Raw genomic sequence first — 14793 nt, forward strand, 5'->3', positions numbered from 1 at the left:
AGTGATTCCCAGCCCCGGCTGCATATTAGAATTAGAATCATATAGGGAGCTTTTTGTGGGGAGGGGCCCAGTCATCCATATTCTTTTTTTTTTTTTTTTTTTTTTTTTTTTCTCGGTACGCGGGCCTCTCACTGTTGTGGCCTCTCCCGCTGCGGAGCACAGGCTCCGGACGCACAGGCTCAGCGGCCATGGCTCACGGGTCCAGCCGCTCCGCGGCATGTGGGATCTTCCCGGACCGGGGCACGAACCTGTGTCCCCTGCATCGGCAGGCGGACTCTCAACCACTGCGCCACCAGGGAAGCCCCATCCATATTCTTAAACAGCTCCCAGGGTGGTTCCTGTTTGCCCCTGAAATTCAGGACCCCTGCTCCAGGAAGGGTGCAAGGAACACTCCAGGGGTGGAGGTATCTGGGAGAACACTTGTCAGGACGTCTATACGATGAGGGGAATAATTGTTGTGGGGAAAATTTGGTAGAGCCTGTTTGCTCAAGGCTACTGATGAGAACCTGCTGGGGTTTAAAACTCAGAAAAAGGTGGATCCTAACTTGGTTGCTTCCTCATCAGCTCCCAGATGTATCCGGTGTCGTCAATACCTTATTTCCCTGACCAGCTTTATTTAGCTTTGTGACTCTTTGGTCCGCAGAATAAGACGGTCTGGTGATACTTTACTTTTTCTCCTTTCAGTGTATTTTTATTTTATATTAGTGGTTCGTCCTTCTAGTTAAACTAGTATCTACAGCTAAGCATGTTGCATTGTCATTTTGGATGCTTTTAAATGTATTTATGTAAATCAGAAGTTCACAATTTAGTTCATTGCTGATCTGATGTGTCTTATTTTTCTTTATAGCTTTTTTTAACAGCTTTATTGGGATGTACAAAAAATACAATACATGGCACACGTATAATGTGTATAGTTTTTGACATACCTGTGAAACCATCACCTTACTTATCATAATCAAGGTAATCAACACATTCATCACCCCCCAGATTTTCTCATGCCCCTTTGTAAACTTGCTCACCCCCTGCCTCTGTCCCTGGACAACCACTGAGCTGCTTTTAGTTGCTATAGATTAGTCTGCATTTTCTAGAAGTTTATATAAATGGAATCATGCAGTATATATTCTGGTTTTCAGTGTGACTTTTTTACTCAGCATGACTATTACGAGATTCATCTGTAGTGTTGCACGTATCAGATCATTTCTTTTCATTGCTGAGTAGCATTCCATTGAACAGATGGACCACGATTTGTTTATTCATTTATCTGTTGCTGGACGCTTTCACTGTTTCCAGTTTTTGACTGTTGCAAATAAAACCAGTATAAACGTTCGTGTACAAGTCTTTGTGTGGACATATGCTTTCATTTTTGTTGGGGAAACAGGAGTACAATATCTAGGTCATATGGTAGGTGTGTGTTTAACTTTTTAAGAAATTGCTGAACTGTTTTCCAAAGTGATTGTAGCATTTTACGTTCCTTCCAGCAGGGTGTGAGAGTTCCAGTTGCTCCACGGCCTCACTAACACTTGGTGTAGTCAGTGTTTCTAATGTTAGACATTCTAATAGGTATGTAGTGGTATCTCGTTGTGGGTTTTTTTTTTTTGCAGTACGCGGGCCTCTCACCGTTGTGGCCTCTCCCGTTGCGGAGCACAGGCTCCGGACGCGCAGGCTCAGCGGCCGTGGCTCACGGGCCCAGCCGCTCCACGGCATGTGGGATCTTCCCGGACCGGGGCACGAACCCGTATCCCTTGCATCGGCAGGCGGACTCTCAACCGCTGCGCCACCAGGGAAGCCCTCATTGTGGTTTTAACATGCATTTCCTCAGTGACTAATGATGTTGAGCATCTTTTCATGTGCTTATTTACCATCTGTATATTTTCTTTGGGTGAAGTGCAAAAATCTGAGAAATGTAGGTCTCCTTTCCTTTATGGTTTTGAAAATGCCTTAATATAGAGCCTGTCATAGATAAATTATTATATATTGGTGAGTATCTGTCAAGTACCTACTGTGTGCTCATCGTTCTAACAGTTGCTGTGAGGAATTCAGAGGAAATGGTCATCGGGGACTGGTGCACCTGGTGATCAAACACTGCAGGTTTTACTTGAGTGTGTCACGGTTTTTCTTCACCATGTCCATCTTCTTTCCTGTACTTGTGTCATGGCTGAGGGTCTGGAGTTGATTGGTGCTGGGGATAGGTTTTTAATTTCATTTGTACTGATTTTTCTGGTAGGGGTACTGGTCTCTGAACTGCTGGAGTCTAGACTCTTGCTCTTCTTTATCGGTTTTTAAAAACTTGATGATTTATTTTTGGCTACGTTGGGTCTTCGTCACTGCGTGCGGGCTTTCTCTAGCTGTGGCAAGTGGGGGCTACTTTTCGTTGTGGTGCGTGGGCTTGTCATTGCGGTGGCTTCTCCTGTTGTGGTGCACGGGCTCAGTAGTTTTGGCTCGCGGGCTCTAGGGTGCAGGCTCAGTAGTTGTGGCTCACGGGCTCTAGAGCGCAGTCTCAGTAGTTGTGGTGCACGGACTCAGTTGCTCCGTGGCATGTGGGATCTTCCCGGACCAGGGCTCGAACCTGTGTCCCCTGCATTGGCAGGCAGATTCTTAACCACTGCGCCACCAGGGAAGCCCTATTCCTTATCTTTGATTGGTATTTATTTAGTCTGCTCTGTTTTTTATTAATTTTAAATTAAAATCTAATGTCCATAATGCTAGATGCTGGGTATTCAGTGGTGAATAACCCTTCTTTTAAAGAACCTAAGAGTGCCCTGGGGAGACAAGTAAAGAGGCCATTAGGGTTCAATAGAAGGATATGAAATCAACCCAAGGGAACCAGGAAGGCTCCTTGGAGGATGTGGACTCGGAAAAGTTGAAAATCCCCGTAAACGGACTTAAATATAATGTTGGTGGCTCATATTAGAGCAGCCTAAAACAGGCCCACTGCCCATTAACCCCTAAAAGGAAGGGGCAGAGGCAAGACTCTGAGAAGTGGGAACTGCTGAATGGGACTACTCTATCCCACCTCTCACTCTTCTACCTGGCTCTTCTCCCAGAGCCCACTTCCTGGAGTAGTGAAGGGACACTGATCCCTTCAGCTCTCAAGGAGACTTGCTTGGGGCTTTGAGCAGTTCCTTGTGTCACTGTGTCCTGTAGATGTCATCTGTGGGTGCTGTGATGTGAAAAGGCTTGGGAGACTGCGGTGAGAGCGGGCCTGAGACCCAGTGCTCCTGTCTTTGGCTCTTTTTCTGAGGTGGTTGTTCTCCCTTCCCCCTCTCATCTTTGTCCCTGGAAACTTAGTTTTTTGTTTTTTATTTTATTTTTTTTTACTGTTTAATAACCACAGCAAGATACTTTGCCGGTGTTGGGATCAAACTTACAGAAGATCCTAGTCTCTAAGCATTGGTAGACACTCCTAATAGGATGGAACCACCTTTTGGGACTCCCCTGTGTGCCCTGCTCGCAGACTGACTTCGTTATGTGTTGTTGAGCAGGACGTCCTCATGCACCCTCCACCTCTCCCACCCTGATGTACTGGGGGCTCAGGCAAAGACATTCCCAGGTAGATCTTTTGAAGGAATGTAACTTTTGGCTCTGGGAACTTTCTTCTTGTACAGCTGCCCCGGTTCTCCACACACAGAGTTAGATTTGCTGGGACTTATGTCTCCAGAGAAGAAACCTAGGGGGTTTTAGCTACAGATTTAATAACTTGTCCCCTCTCCAATCCTAGCACCACTTATTGCAGCCCCAGAAGTGTTTCCTAGGGTCCTTTTCCTTCCACTTATCTACTCCTACTTTACATCTCAGTGCCCCAAAGAAAATATACTTGTAAGTCTCTCACAGTCTTAAATAAAATTTCATTTCATTTTTATCATATCACTAAGCCAGTATAAATCCCAAGCACAGTAGCTCTAGAAGGATGTTCTTTTCCTATCTGACATATAACAAAATAGATTTAGATTTTTTTTTCCCGTTGACTTGGGCACCTTGGGAAAAATAAGATAAAATAACTGAAATTAAGTAAATAAAGGGCACCAAATTCCTTTTCCTTCTCTTGGCCAGAACTGCCATATTCTCTTGTCAGTTCAAATAGGCCCCGCCCTCCCACCCCCACCCCTCGGCCCCAAGTGTGGCATGCAGAGAACCTCACTTCACAGATCGGAGGTGGGCTAGGATGGGATCTTACAAATGAACTTCTCCTCTCCTTTAAAAGATTTTTTTTTCGCACTTTTTTTTAACAAAGGGCACTTAAATATTTAAAGCCTCCTAAGACCAATGAATTTAATGCAGTTCATCCAACAGACGTTTAGGCAGCATGTAGCGTTGTGCTGCCCAGTAAGGAGCCTCTGGTGTTGTTGAGGGACGTGTCTAGAGTGTCATGAAAGCCCAGACCCAGAAGAGCCAGGAGGCAGCTGCTTCCCTCCCATCATTTCACCGTGCAGGAAACTGAGGGTGCAGGTGGGGAGGCGTTTCTCTCCAAGAAGTCACAGAGGTTCACTAGGAGCAGAGCCAGGACTGGACCCTTGACTGTTCTGCTCCGGCTGGTATCCTCCCGCTTTCTCCTGACTTGGTGGCCGGGGGCGGGGGGGGGGGGGGGGTGGTGGGACGGGGGGAGGGGGAGGGGGGCAGCGCAGGAGGAAGAGAGAGAGGAAAAAACACCCCGAAACAGGATATTAAAAAATTGCATCTTTTTTTAGGTGATGTTTTTGGATGGTATCATAGAATCATCACCCCCATTTGCTGTTCTGAGATTCCCCACGTGGGATACTTCACTGATTGCTTACTGTGTCTTGTGTGTGAGCCTAGCAGAGGCCACACAGCCCTTGCTTCTGGTTCTTTGCAAGAAGAAGAGGGCGGTTTCAGCATTTGTGTGTTACGAATTCCAGCTCTCTGCTTCAGTGCTCCTTGTGGCCCTGGAGCTCTGCCCTGTTAGCACTTCTTTTTGGCAGAGAAACAATACTTTATCAGCCAGTAGGGACAGATATTTCTGTTCTACAAATGAGCCCAGATTTATAGACTCTGGGTTCAAAGAAATGAGGTGAGGGATCACCGACCAAAGCCGAATCTACAGGGAGGGAAGAAAGAGCATAGGACTGGTTAGTGATGAAAGCCAAAACAAAAGACACCCGTTTCATTCTTACATTTGTCCTCTGAGAGGTACTGCTACTCTCCTTGCCTAAACCTTGTCCAGAGTCTCCCAGCTGGGAGGTGGCGGGACTAGGTTTCAGACCTGGGCAGTGGGGCTCCAGAACCCACACATCTGAGCCGTACAAGGTAGCGCTGTGCCTTGCGTTCACCTCTGTCATAGGTCAGGTTTTTCGGTAGCAGGTGCTGAGATGGAGTTTGGGGTGCAGTATATTTATTAGGGGTCAAAACCTGTCAGAGGAAGGGGGAAGAAGCATGATTGGACAGGGGAAGACGGTAAACTGTGATACAGCCTGACAAAGCCCAGGAGGTCTCTGGAGCGAGAATGGCCTGTAAGAGCTGTCCTGCGTCGGCCAGCCTTGCTTGGTCAGCAGACGCACATGGCTCCAGGAAGGCCGTGACTGCAGTGGGGTGGCTCTCTGAGGCTGTCCCTGGGTGAGCTGACCGCTGAAGGCCAAGTGCTGACCGCGCTCCCATAGGCAGGCAGCAAGGTCTTCCTGGAAGAGGGACCTGTTGCTGCATGTCCTTGTCTGTCACGCTCTCGGTCAGCCACACCTCTGTTACTGTACGGCTCAGTATTGGTCTCTGTTGCCGGCAGTTTGGACATTTGTTAGCATCAGTAACTATGTCAACTCTTCTAAGTGCAAGTCCGTGCTGTTGGGCCCATTCCTGCCACTGTGGCCACTTTGTTCATGGGTCCATCATGCTGACAAGGTTGACTGATATTAACTGGTCAGGTCACCTTTTCCCCTTGATTATCCAGTGCTCTTCCATGGTGGGTGACACAAAGATCTTCTACCCTTCAGCGCACCTCCATGTGTTCATGCATGTCTGCACCTTCAACTTTCTTGTCCTGACCTTCCAGTCTTTCCTTCTAGGCCCTTGACAATCTGACAGGACCACTCATCACTGCCCATGAGCCCATATATCGTCTAACCTGTGCCACTTGTTTTTCCACACAAGGTTGACACCTCGCTGCGAACGCTCTGAGCCTTACCTGTCAGGAGGCCTTTCCCTCACCGCTGGCCTTTACGCTCATCCCAAGTGAGTCTGTAACGTAGCTGCCGTGCACTGTTGGCTTGTACGCACATACCAAGGCGGCCCGTCTGTGAAGCAGGCTTGGGCTTTTTCCTCCTCCTCCAGTCGATCGTATGGGATTCCCTGTACAGACAGACACAAGCTGCGGGAGGGATGCTGAGACAGCGTGGTGGTGCCCTAGAGCCCAAGGCCTCTGGTTCTCCTCATGCTCGGTCCAGGGTGTACTGCTTCCATCTCAGAGCTGATTGTGGCTGGGCCTGTGCAACCTGAGGACTTGGTGGGTCTGATAGCACCCGAAGAGGCCCACCAGACATGGTGCTTCTTTTCCTCGTGATAAGAGATGCAAAATGCAATCATTATGTTTTACTTTATATAGGTGTCAAGAGCTGTGAAAAGTCTGAGGCTTTTACCTCCCCACCCCCCGCTTCTCTTTTGCAAGCTAAAATGTTAGCTTATCACAGTCACATAGATGCTGACAGAAGTCCCAGGAAAAGGAGTAGCCAGGCTGTCAGCAGGGTCTCCTTAGTTTCCTGAATCCCTTAAGGGGTGATTCGGGTGGGCCTAGATGGATGCCTGCCCTCACAGTGGGTTACATCACAGGAAGGGACACTGAGCCTGGAAAACCCACCGCATTATCGCAGCCTGTCAGCAAGTTTGCTCTTTATTTGCAGGGAGATGTTACCTTATCCCTCAAGGCTGCTCACTGCAAACACAGCCTCGAGAGATGTCCCAGATAAAGAGTGGTCAGGGCCTTGTATTCTCAGCATACCCAACAGATATGTAGGGTGTGAGAAATCTGCAGAGGGCTGTCTCTCTACAGTGAGACGTCCTGGCATGCACCTGGCCTCCGGATCCCTAAACATTTTTATGGATGGGGAAGACATAGCATGTATCTTACCAATGCCTCCAACGACCTGGCCACCTCCTGCTCATCTGGCTTGATCAGTACATGTCGTTATGTCATGGATCACTGTGATGGTCAGAGGGATGTCTAGACATCCAGGGCTCTTCTACTGTATTATGACAGAGGGCAGAAGTTTGCCCGTAGGCAAGACTGTAAATGTGTACTGTCCCGCCCCATGGAATATGAACTGTTTCTGATCTTCTTGTTTGATTGGAATAAAAAATGCATTCACTAAACCAATGGCTTTGTATGATCAGAGACTGTATTATCCTGCTCTAGAAAAGATGTTGCATCTGACACAGTGGCTGTGATCAGGGCTACCTTCCTGGTTGAGCTCTCAGTAGTCTGCAGTTTTCCTCCAGGATCTGTCTGGTTTCTGCAGGAGTCAGACTGGCAAATTACACCAGTCCAGATAGGACGGAGACCACTTCCTCTGCATCCTTGAGATCCTTCAAAATGGTGCTAATGTCTGCCATTGCCGTGGGGTGCAGTATTCTCTTTGATCTACTACTGTCTTGCCTGGGAGACAGTGGTGGGGTGGGGCAGGGCAGCATCGCACTTCCACTTGGCCTTCTCCACTATGGATGGTCTAACCCCACAGACCAAGGACCTGAAGTGGTGCTTGTGCCGACTGCCAAGTACGTTGGCCTCAAGGGCGCACGCCAGCTGCGCCCGCAGACCCCGTGGGTGGACCCGCCGTAAGCCGGGCCTCGGCTAGGGCTTCATCTGCTTCCTGACCCCCATGGGCTCCCACTTCTTTTTTTCTTTTTTAATTAATTACTTTATTTATTTTGGCTGCACCGGGTCTTAGTTGCGACACATGGTATCTTCGTTGCGGCATGCGGCATCTTTTAGTTGCGGCATGCAGACTCTCAGCTGCGACATGCGTGCAGGATATAGTTCCCGACCAGGGATCGAACCCAGGCCCCCTGCATTGGGAGTGCGGAGTCTTACCCCCTGGACCACCAGGGAAGTCCCCCCCACTCTTAACAGGGAGACCATGAGGAAGGTTTAGGTCTCTGGGAATTAGTGTTAACACAGAGAAGTGGCTTGCTGACACTGACCCTGAATGAGCTGGCAGCTGGAGGCTGCCTGCTGACTGCACTCCCCACAGCCAGGCGGCCAGGCCTTCCAAAGGGGATCTGAGAGGTGTTGTCTCCTGTCTGCTGTAATCTTTCTCAGGCATGAGACTATTACTGTGTGGCTAGGATCCAGAATGCTGGTCTTAGTTCCTATCCCCTACCGCCAGTATTAATCTTTTTTGTACAGGCATACCTTGGAGATACAGTGGGTTTGGTTCCAGACCACCCCAGTAAAGCAAATATCACAGAGTAAGTCACACGTATTTTTTAGTTTCCTAATGCATATAAAAGTTATATCTAGGGCTTCCCTGGTGGCACAGTGGTTGAGAGTCCGCCTGCCGATGCAGGGGACGCGGGTTCGTGCCCCGGTCCGGGAGGATCCCACATGCCGCGGAGCGGCTGGGCCCGTGAGCCATGGCCGCTGGGCCTGCGCGTCCAGAGCCTGTGCTCCCCAATGGGAGAGGCCACAACAGTGAGAGGCCCGCGTACCGCGCACACACACACACACAAAATAAAAAGTTATGTCTACACTATAGCGTAGTCTATTAAATGTGCAATAACACTGTCTAGGAAAACAGTGTACATACCTTAATTTAAAAATACTTTATTGCTAAAAAATGTTAACCATCATCTGACAATGCAGGGTTGTCCCAAACCTTCAATTTGTAAAAAACGCAGCATCTGCAAAGCTCAATGAAGCAAAGCACAGTAAAACGCGGCATTCTCTGTAACCTTTCAACATGGTAAATAAGGACTTGCAAAAGAAGAGTCTGGGCTTTTTTTTTTTTCTTATAATGAATACGAACTGATATTAAACTACTGTGTTACGTACTATGAGCAGACTTACGTGAGGCACGGTGGTAGACTCTAGGAGCACAGAGAACCCTGTTCTTAGACATTTACAGGCAAGGGGATTTAGAGCATAGTGCATATGAAAAGTAAACAAGGAAGCATAGGCTGAAAAAATAGCTTCGGGAGTCAGTCTGCTTGGGTTTGAACCCCAGGTCTCCCTTTTATTCTCTGTGTGTCTCTGGGCTTCTTAATTAACCGCTCTCACCCTTAGTTTTCTCATTGGTTGATGGGGATAATAATAACGGGACAATAGGATAGTACCAGTCACTAGGTGCTAGTTGCTTATTTACTATGCATATTGTTACTTAGATGACAGTAGTACGTACCTAATGAATATTATGGGTCAGGAGTTCTAGTGAGGGGCAGTGAAGAAGGCTTCGTGGAGGAGGTGGGCTCTGAAGAGTTATCCTTTGTAGGAGTATGTGCATTCCTTTTAAGAGATGGCACCAAAAGAGAAACAATATTGATAGATTGGAATTTTGTAGATTTTTATCCTTGTTTACATATAGCCGTCTTCCACGGCCGTGTCCTACAAAGTAAAAAGATTCCTGTTAATGGTGATAGAAACAGTAACAAGGCCTTCCTCTCCTGTTTTTCTCATCAGTTTAAAACTCAGATAAAATTATGTCTCCTGTTGGCTTGTATCTTTTCTGTTGAGTACACACACACACACACACACACACACACACACACACACACACACACAGTATACATGGGAGCACATTGCTTTCTTTCCAGGTAATATCACAGGAATTGGGCAGTGAAGAATAATAAAATATCATAACAGAGTTCACCAAAGGAACTTATAAAAAACTCTGCTGATAGGCATTTTTAGTAAATGTCCTGATTTAAATTAATCCAAAACACTGAAAAATCTGAGTTCCTTCCTGAACCTTCAAAGAAAAATTAAATTCTGTTTTATGTATTTTGTGTTGTATGTTTTATTGCGTTTTGATTTTGAAAATTATTAATTTATGTTTGTTAAGTGTGTTGCCATAAAACAGGAAGTTAGATTGCTAATACTTTGGCTTTGTGAGAGGACAGATCATTTATAAAGTTCAGTGGAGATTTGCCTGTTACCCTTATTGAGTTTGATTCAGATCTTTGTGGGGTGTGGGCAGGGTTAAGTGTCAAAGGTATTTTTCTTGCTTCCAATAGGGACTTAGAAAATAGATTGCTTTGGATTTCTGTAGCAACTAATAAAATTAGGTTGTTCCTGTCTGTTTTCTAAGGGGTTCCTGGCTGGCTTAGAGGATGTGGAAGTAACAGCTCTGCTTTAAAATGTAAGTTCTGAATGGTGGTGTCTCGGGGGTAGTTCTCTCTCCACAGGTGCAGACTTAGGTCTCTGATGGCACCTGCAGTTTTTGAAATTTTTTGAAATGCAGCTGTTCTTTTACATAGCAAGCGTCTGTTGTTTTGTGCGTCTGCCCTAAAGATATTTGGGTACAAGTAGCAGTTATGAAAAACTGTCACAAGTTGTCTTGGAAGGGAGAACAGGCTCTCTTCTTTTAGTGCCTCCGTATTACGATTTAAAAGACAGGACTCACTTCTCTCTGCTCGTTACATACCTCCACGTTTCTCATTGTTCCCTGCCCCTGTAATGCCAGTGGCATTGATTAATGAATTGACCACAAGTGTTTATGGATTTCCCACCCTATGTCTGATTAGTGCACAGTGTTACATGCCCTTGACTGTGAGGGGCTTGCAATCCGATTGAAGGGTGAGACTATGTTCAGAGTCAGGGAATATCAGCCCCTGACGATTTGTATAGACAGTCCTTCGTGAGATTATTGTGAGCGGAGGTCATCCGGGAGGTAAGATTTGGCCAGATCTCCTGCTCTAATGGAAGTCCTCTATCTGGTCAGAACCTAGGACCCTGAGGCAGGACTGGCTTTCAGGCTGCAGAGCATGGAATTCAGGGTGAAACAAGAGACCACACCCTCTTAAGTGACCCTTAAACCAATGACCCAGTGGGCTGTATGACCAAGGCATGGATCCAAAAGGACTAGGCTGGAGGTTCTGGACCCTTTTTGGAATAAGAGACTCTCCCCACCTTTGGAAAATGTATAGGATGCTCAATAAACATTGGTGGAATTGGTTGCTGTTCTAGGCACTAGGGATCTGGGATACCTAACCAGGCAAGATCCCTGGTCTCATGGAAGTTATAATCTTGCGAGCAAACAAACAGCGCATGCAATTTCAGGACCCCACGCCAAGAGCCTCAGGATCTGTCAGAAAGAGGCCCGTGGACAAAACAGAAGATGCCCGTCAGAGCAGGAAGGTTCCAGAGGGCCTGACTCCTTGGAGTATCACTGCGTTGTTGGAGATGAGCCATAGGTGTTTACTACAACGTATCTGTAGGCTCACCTGTGGGAAGGAGAGCACCGTTAGGGTCCTGACCCTTTGCAGAGAGGACTGGAGCTGGACTTTGAAGGAAGCAGAGCCTTTCTTAAACAGAGGAGGTGTGAGGAGGAAACGTTAGGTGGACTGGAGGAGGACAGTCTAAGGAAAACCGGAGATGGGAAAAGATCATGAACTGGAATTCCCTGACGGTCCAGCGGTTAAGACTCCACGCTTTCACTGCAGAGGTCACGGGTTCATTCCCCGGGGAACTAAGATCCCACAAGCCATGCAGCACAACCAGAAAAGAAAGGTCGTGAACTGCCTGGTTCGTGTGAAAGCAGGGGCACGGGAGGGTGCCGGCTGAAGGTGGGTTTTAGCTAGCAGGTGGTCAATAACGAAGTATTTTGAGCAGGGTGCTCATAATTCAATTACTTTAAAGGTGAGTCTGTTGCTTCCTAGTGGCAGGTGTTAAAATACTGCCATATCATACTGAAGTAGATTGTAGGTGAATTGATAATGAATTTGTGTTATTCTATTTTAGTTTTTTAAAAAGTGTGGTTATATGGGGGGTGGGTAAATAAAACAGGATGGATAATTGCTAGAGCTGGCTGATGTGAGAGTTTATTATACGGTTCTCTCTACTTTGGGATATGTTCAGACATTTCCATAATAAAAAGTTAAATTAAAAATAACAAAGTTGGTTACACAACGTTGTGGATGTACTCAATGCCACCGAACCGTATACTTGGAAACGGTTAAGACGGTAAAATTTTGTGTTTTGTATTTTACCACATTACCTACAAAGGAGTAACATCAGAGTGTGGCTTGCAGCCACAGAACCCACTGCTGAGGCCTCTTCAGGCATGTTTTTATGGGATGAAAGGTCAGGGGAGATCCTGGGCTCCTGCTTTTGTCCTGAGGGGGAAGTTCCAGGTAAAATATTAGAACCACACCAGTTGCGTCGCTTCATGGTTTTGCTAAGAGGAAGCTCAGTCTTAATTAGTGAAGTCTGAATAATGTAATATTTTTAAAGTGTTATAAATATTCTTTTCTTATAGTCGCCTGCTACTTATATAATTGCCATAGCCTTGGTTTCTTCACCCACAAAATAAGGATAACATTTGTTATCATTTATCAAAATAGGGATGATAACGTTTGCAATTGTGATGAAGTTTGAATGAGATAATGAATATGAAGAAACCCAGCACCATTCCCATCCCCCCACACTTCTGCGTATCCTCGTTCAGAGCTAGGTTTGCAAAGTTAATGGCTTCTTTAATGGACAAATCACAGTTGATACATTAATAACTATTCCTGTGTAAACAAGCATATCTAAGTGGCTGACAAAGGATGTTTTCTCAGTATTTACTGTCATTGTTTTAAAACAAAGAAATAGGAGTAATCACCGTGCTAGACACATTTTTGAAAAGGAGGAAGAGCTCATGATTTCATCCCTTTAATAGCACGATTTTATTTTACTTTGTGACTGTTGTATTTACAGAAATAATTTTCCTAGCTCATATTAAAAAAAAACAAATTGTAAACCTATAAGTCAACTCATTCTGTCCATGTTTTAAGAGACACAAACTCTGACCTTTTCCAGTAGTTTTTTGCTGCCCGGGACCTCGGCATCTACTCTCATTGCTTAACTGGGAACTCTGAGGCCTCGGGAGGCACAGTAACTTACATACAGCTAGGATGGGAGCCAGAGCTAATCCCCTGCGTCCTGATTCCCAGTGGACTGCTTTCCCCACTGCCTCAGTAGAATCCAGATGAATGAGGTTTTCTGGTACTTGTTCCAGTAGGAAGAGGACCAGTTTCACGCATAATTCTTCATGACTGCCCGTAGCATTTTAATTGCTCGCTATTGTGTCAAAATATTGTCCTACTGACAGTTGGGATAATGCAAATAGAAAGCAAGAGGAAATAGAAAATTGAGTAAATTTGCAAGAAAGCAAGAATGCCTTTGAAATACCTAAAAGACTGACTTACTATCATCAGGAAAACATTTTGATCTCGTGTGTTGTCATGTGTGATATTTGGGGAGGTAGTGATTTCTTGAAGATAGAACCTGTTTAGAATGAAGGAAGAGAGCTCCAGCTCCTGCCGGCCCATCTTCCCAGCCATCCCCGCTTCCACACTGAGTGAATTCCTCTGCGGGGCTGGTTTAGGGAAACATCATATCCACAGTTGCTCATTCCCATATCCTTCTGCTCTCTCTCATCTTTATACCTTTGCTTATTCCTTGTTTCAAAAACTTCCTGGATTTTTGGTCTCTGCACCAGGCTTCTTCTCATAAAACTTAATGCAAGAAACAAAAAAGAAGTTAAAACCCACAAAAGATGCACCAGTCAATCAAAGGAAGGGTCTTAACCTACTTGAAGGCTGGTGACCGGGCTTCCCTGGTGACACAGTGGTTGAGAGTCCGCCTGCCGGTGCAGGGGACGCGGGTTCGTGCCCCGGTCCGGGAAGATCCCACATGCCGCAGAGCGGCTGGGCCCGTGAGCCATGGCCGCTGAGCCTGCGCGTCCGGAGCCTGTGCTCCGCAACGGGAGAGGCCACAGCAGTGAGAGGCCTGCGTACTGCAAAAAAAAAAAAAAAAAAAAAAAGCTGGTGACCAGGGAAAGTATCACACTTTACAGGAATCGTTGCCTCAGATTGTTTTCCACAGCATTCATTCAATGCCAGGAGACCGTGGAGCATACCACAAAATTTGTGTGGAAAGTTTGACCCAAGAATTTTTATATTCGGCCAAGTTTTGTTATATAGAAAAATAGCAGTGTTCGCAGTGTTCTTTTAAAAAAAAAAAAAGGAGGTAGGGATAAAGCATGAGCTCTAGGAAAGGCCCATGAACCTTTCTTCAAATACGTACTTAATGACAAAAATCCAATTGAGTCAAGGGATCAACTGTGTCCCTTCATACATTCAGCAAATGTATATCGACTGCCTGTTGTGTACCAAGCCCTGTTCTAGGCACAGGGAATATAGACGTTTACGTTCTGGTGAATAATGACAAAGCCATCTGTCGTTTTGAATAAATAGTCAAGGCCAAATAATTGTCAAGAATAAAAAGAGAAGGTAAATGTTATAAAACATGGGAATGTAGAAACATTCATAGAGCAAATAGAATTGAGTTTGGGTAGGCGTACTTTCTCATCTTATTTGGGAGCCGGAGATATGTCTAAACATCAAGAAATAGAGGTTTAAGTACATGATGTAAAATTAGAAAGAACTTGAAAAAAAAAAAAGAAAGAAGATGCAGTATAAACCCCCAAGGCAACAGAAAAGACAATCCATATAGCAAGAGATAAAAACAACAACAAAGCGTTAATAGCTAAAACCATAAAATAAGATGACCAGTTTTAAACTACACACCTATACTGTCAATAAATACCAATAGAATAAATACCTATTAAAGTAAAAAGACTCAGATTGTCCCCC

General features: G+C 45.8%; 1 protein-coding gene across 4 annotated transcripts in view; it reads left to right on the forward strand.

Moving 5' to 3' along the window:
- The window catches only part of MED27 (mediator complex subunit 27), a 199740-nt gene that overhangs the window by 77283 nt on the left and 107664 nt on the right, over positions 1-14793 (forward strand). The window contains exon 4 of one of the 4 annotated variants that reach the window (XM_032634854.1): positions 10242-10294. The exons of the other annotated variants lie outside the window; for them this stretch is intronic. Within the exon in view, the coding sequence (XP_032490745.1) occupies positions 10242-10260 (19 nt within the window). The 3' untranslated portion in view covers positions 10261-10294. Of the gene's footprint in view, positions 1-10241; positions 10295-14793 lie in introns of those variants that run through there. 4 annotated transcript variants of the gene reach the window in all.

The sequence above is a fragment of the Phocoena sinus genome, chromosome 6, assembly GCF_008692025.1.
Source record: "Phocoena sinus isolate mPhoSin1 chromosome 6, mPhoSin1.pri, whole genome shotgun sequence".
Taxonomy (NCBI): Eukaryota; Metazoa; Chordata; class Mammalia; order Artiodactyla; family Phocoenidae; genus Phocoena; species Phocoena sinus.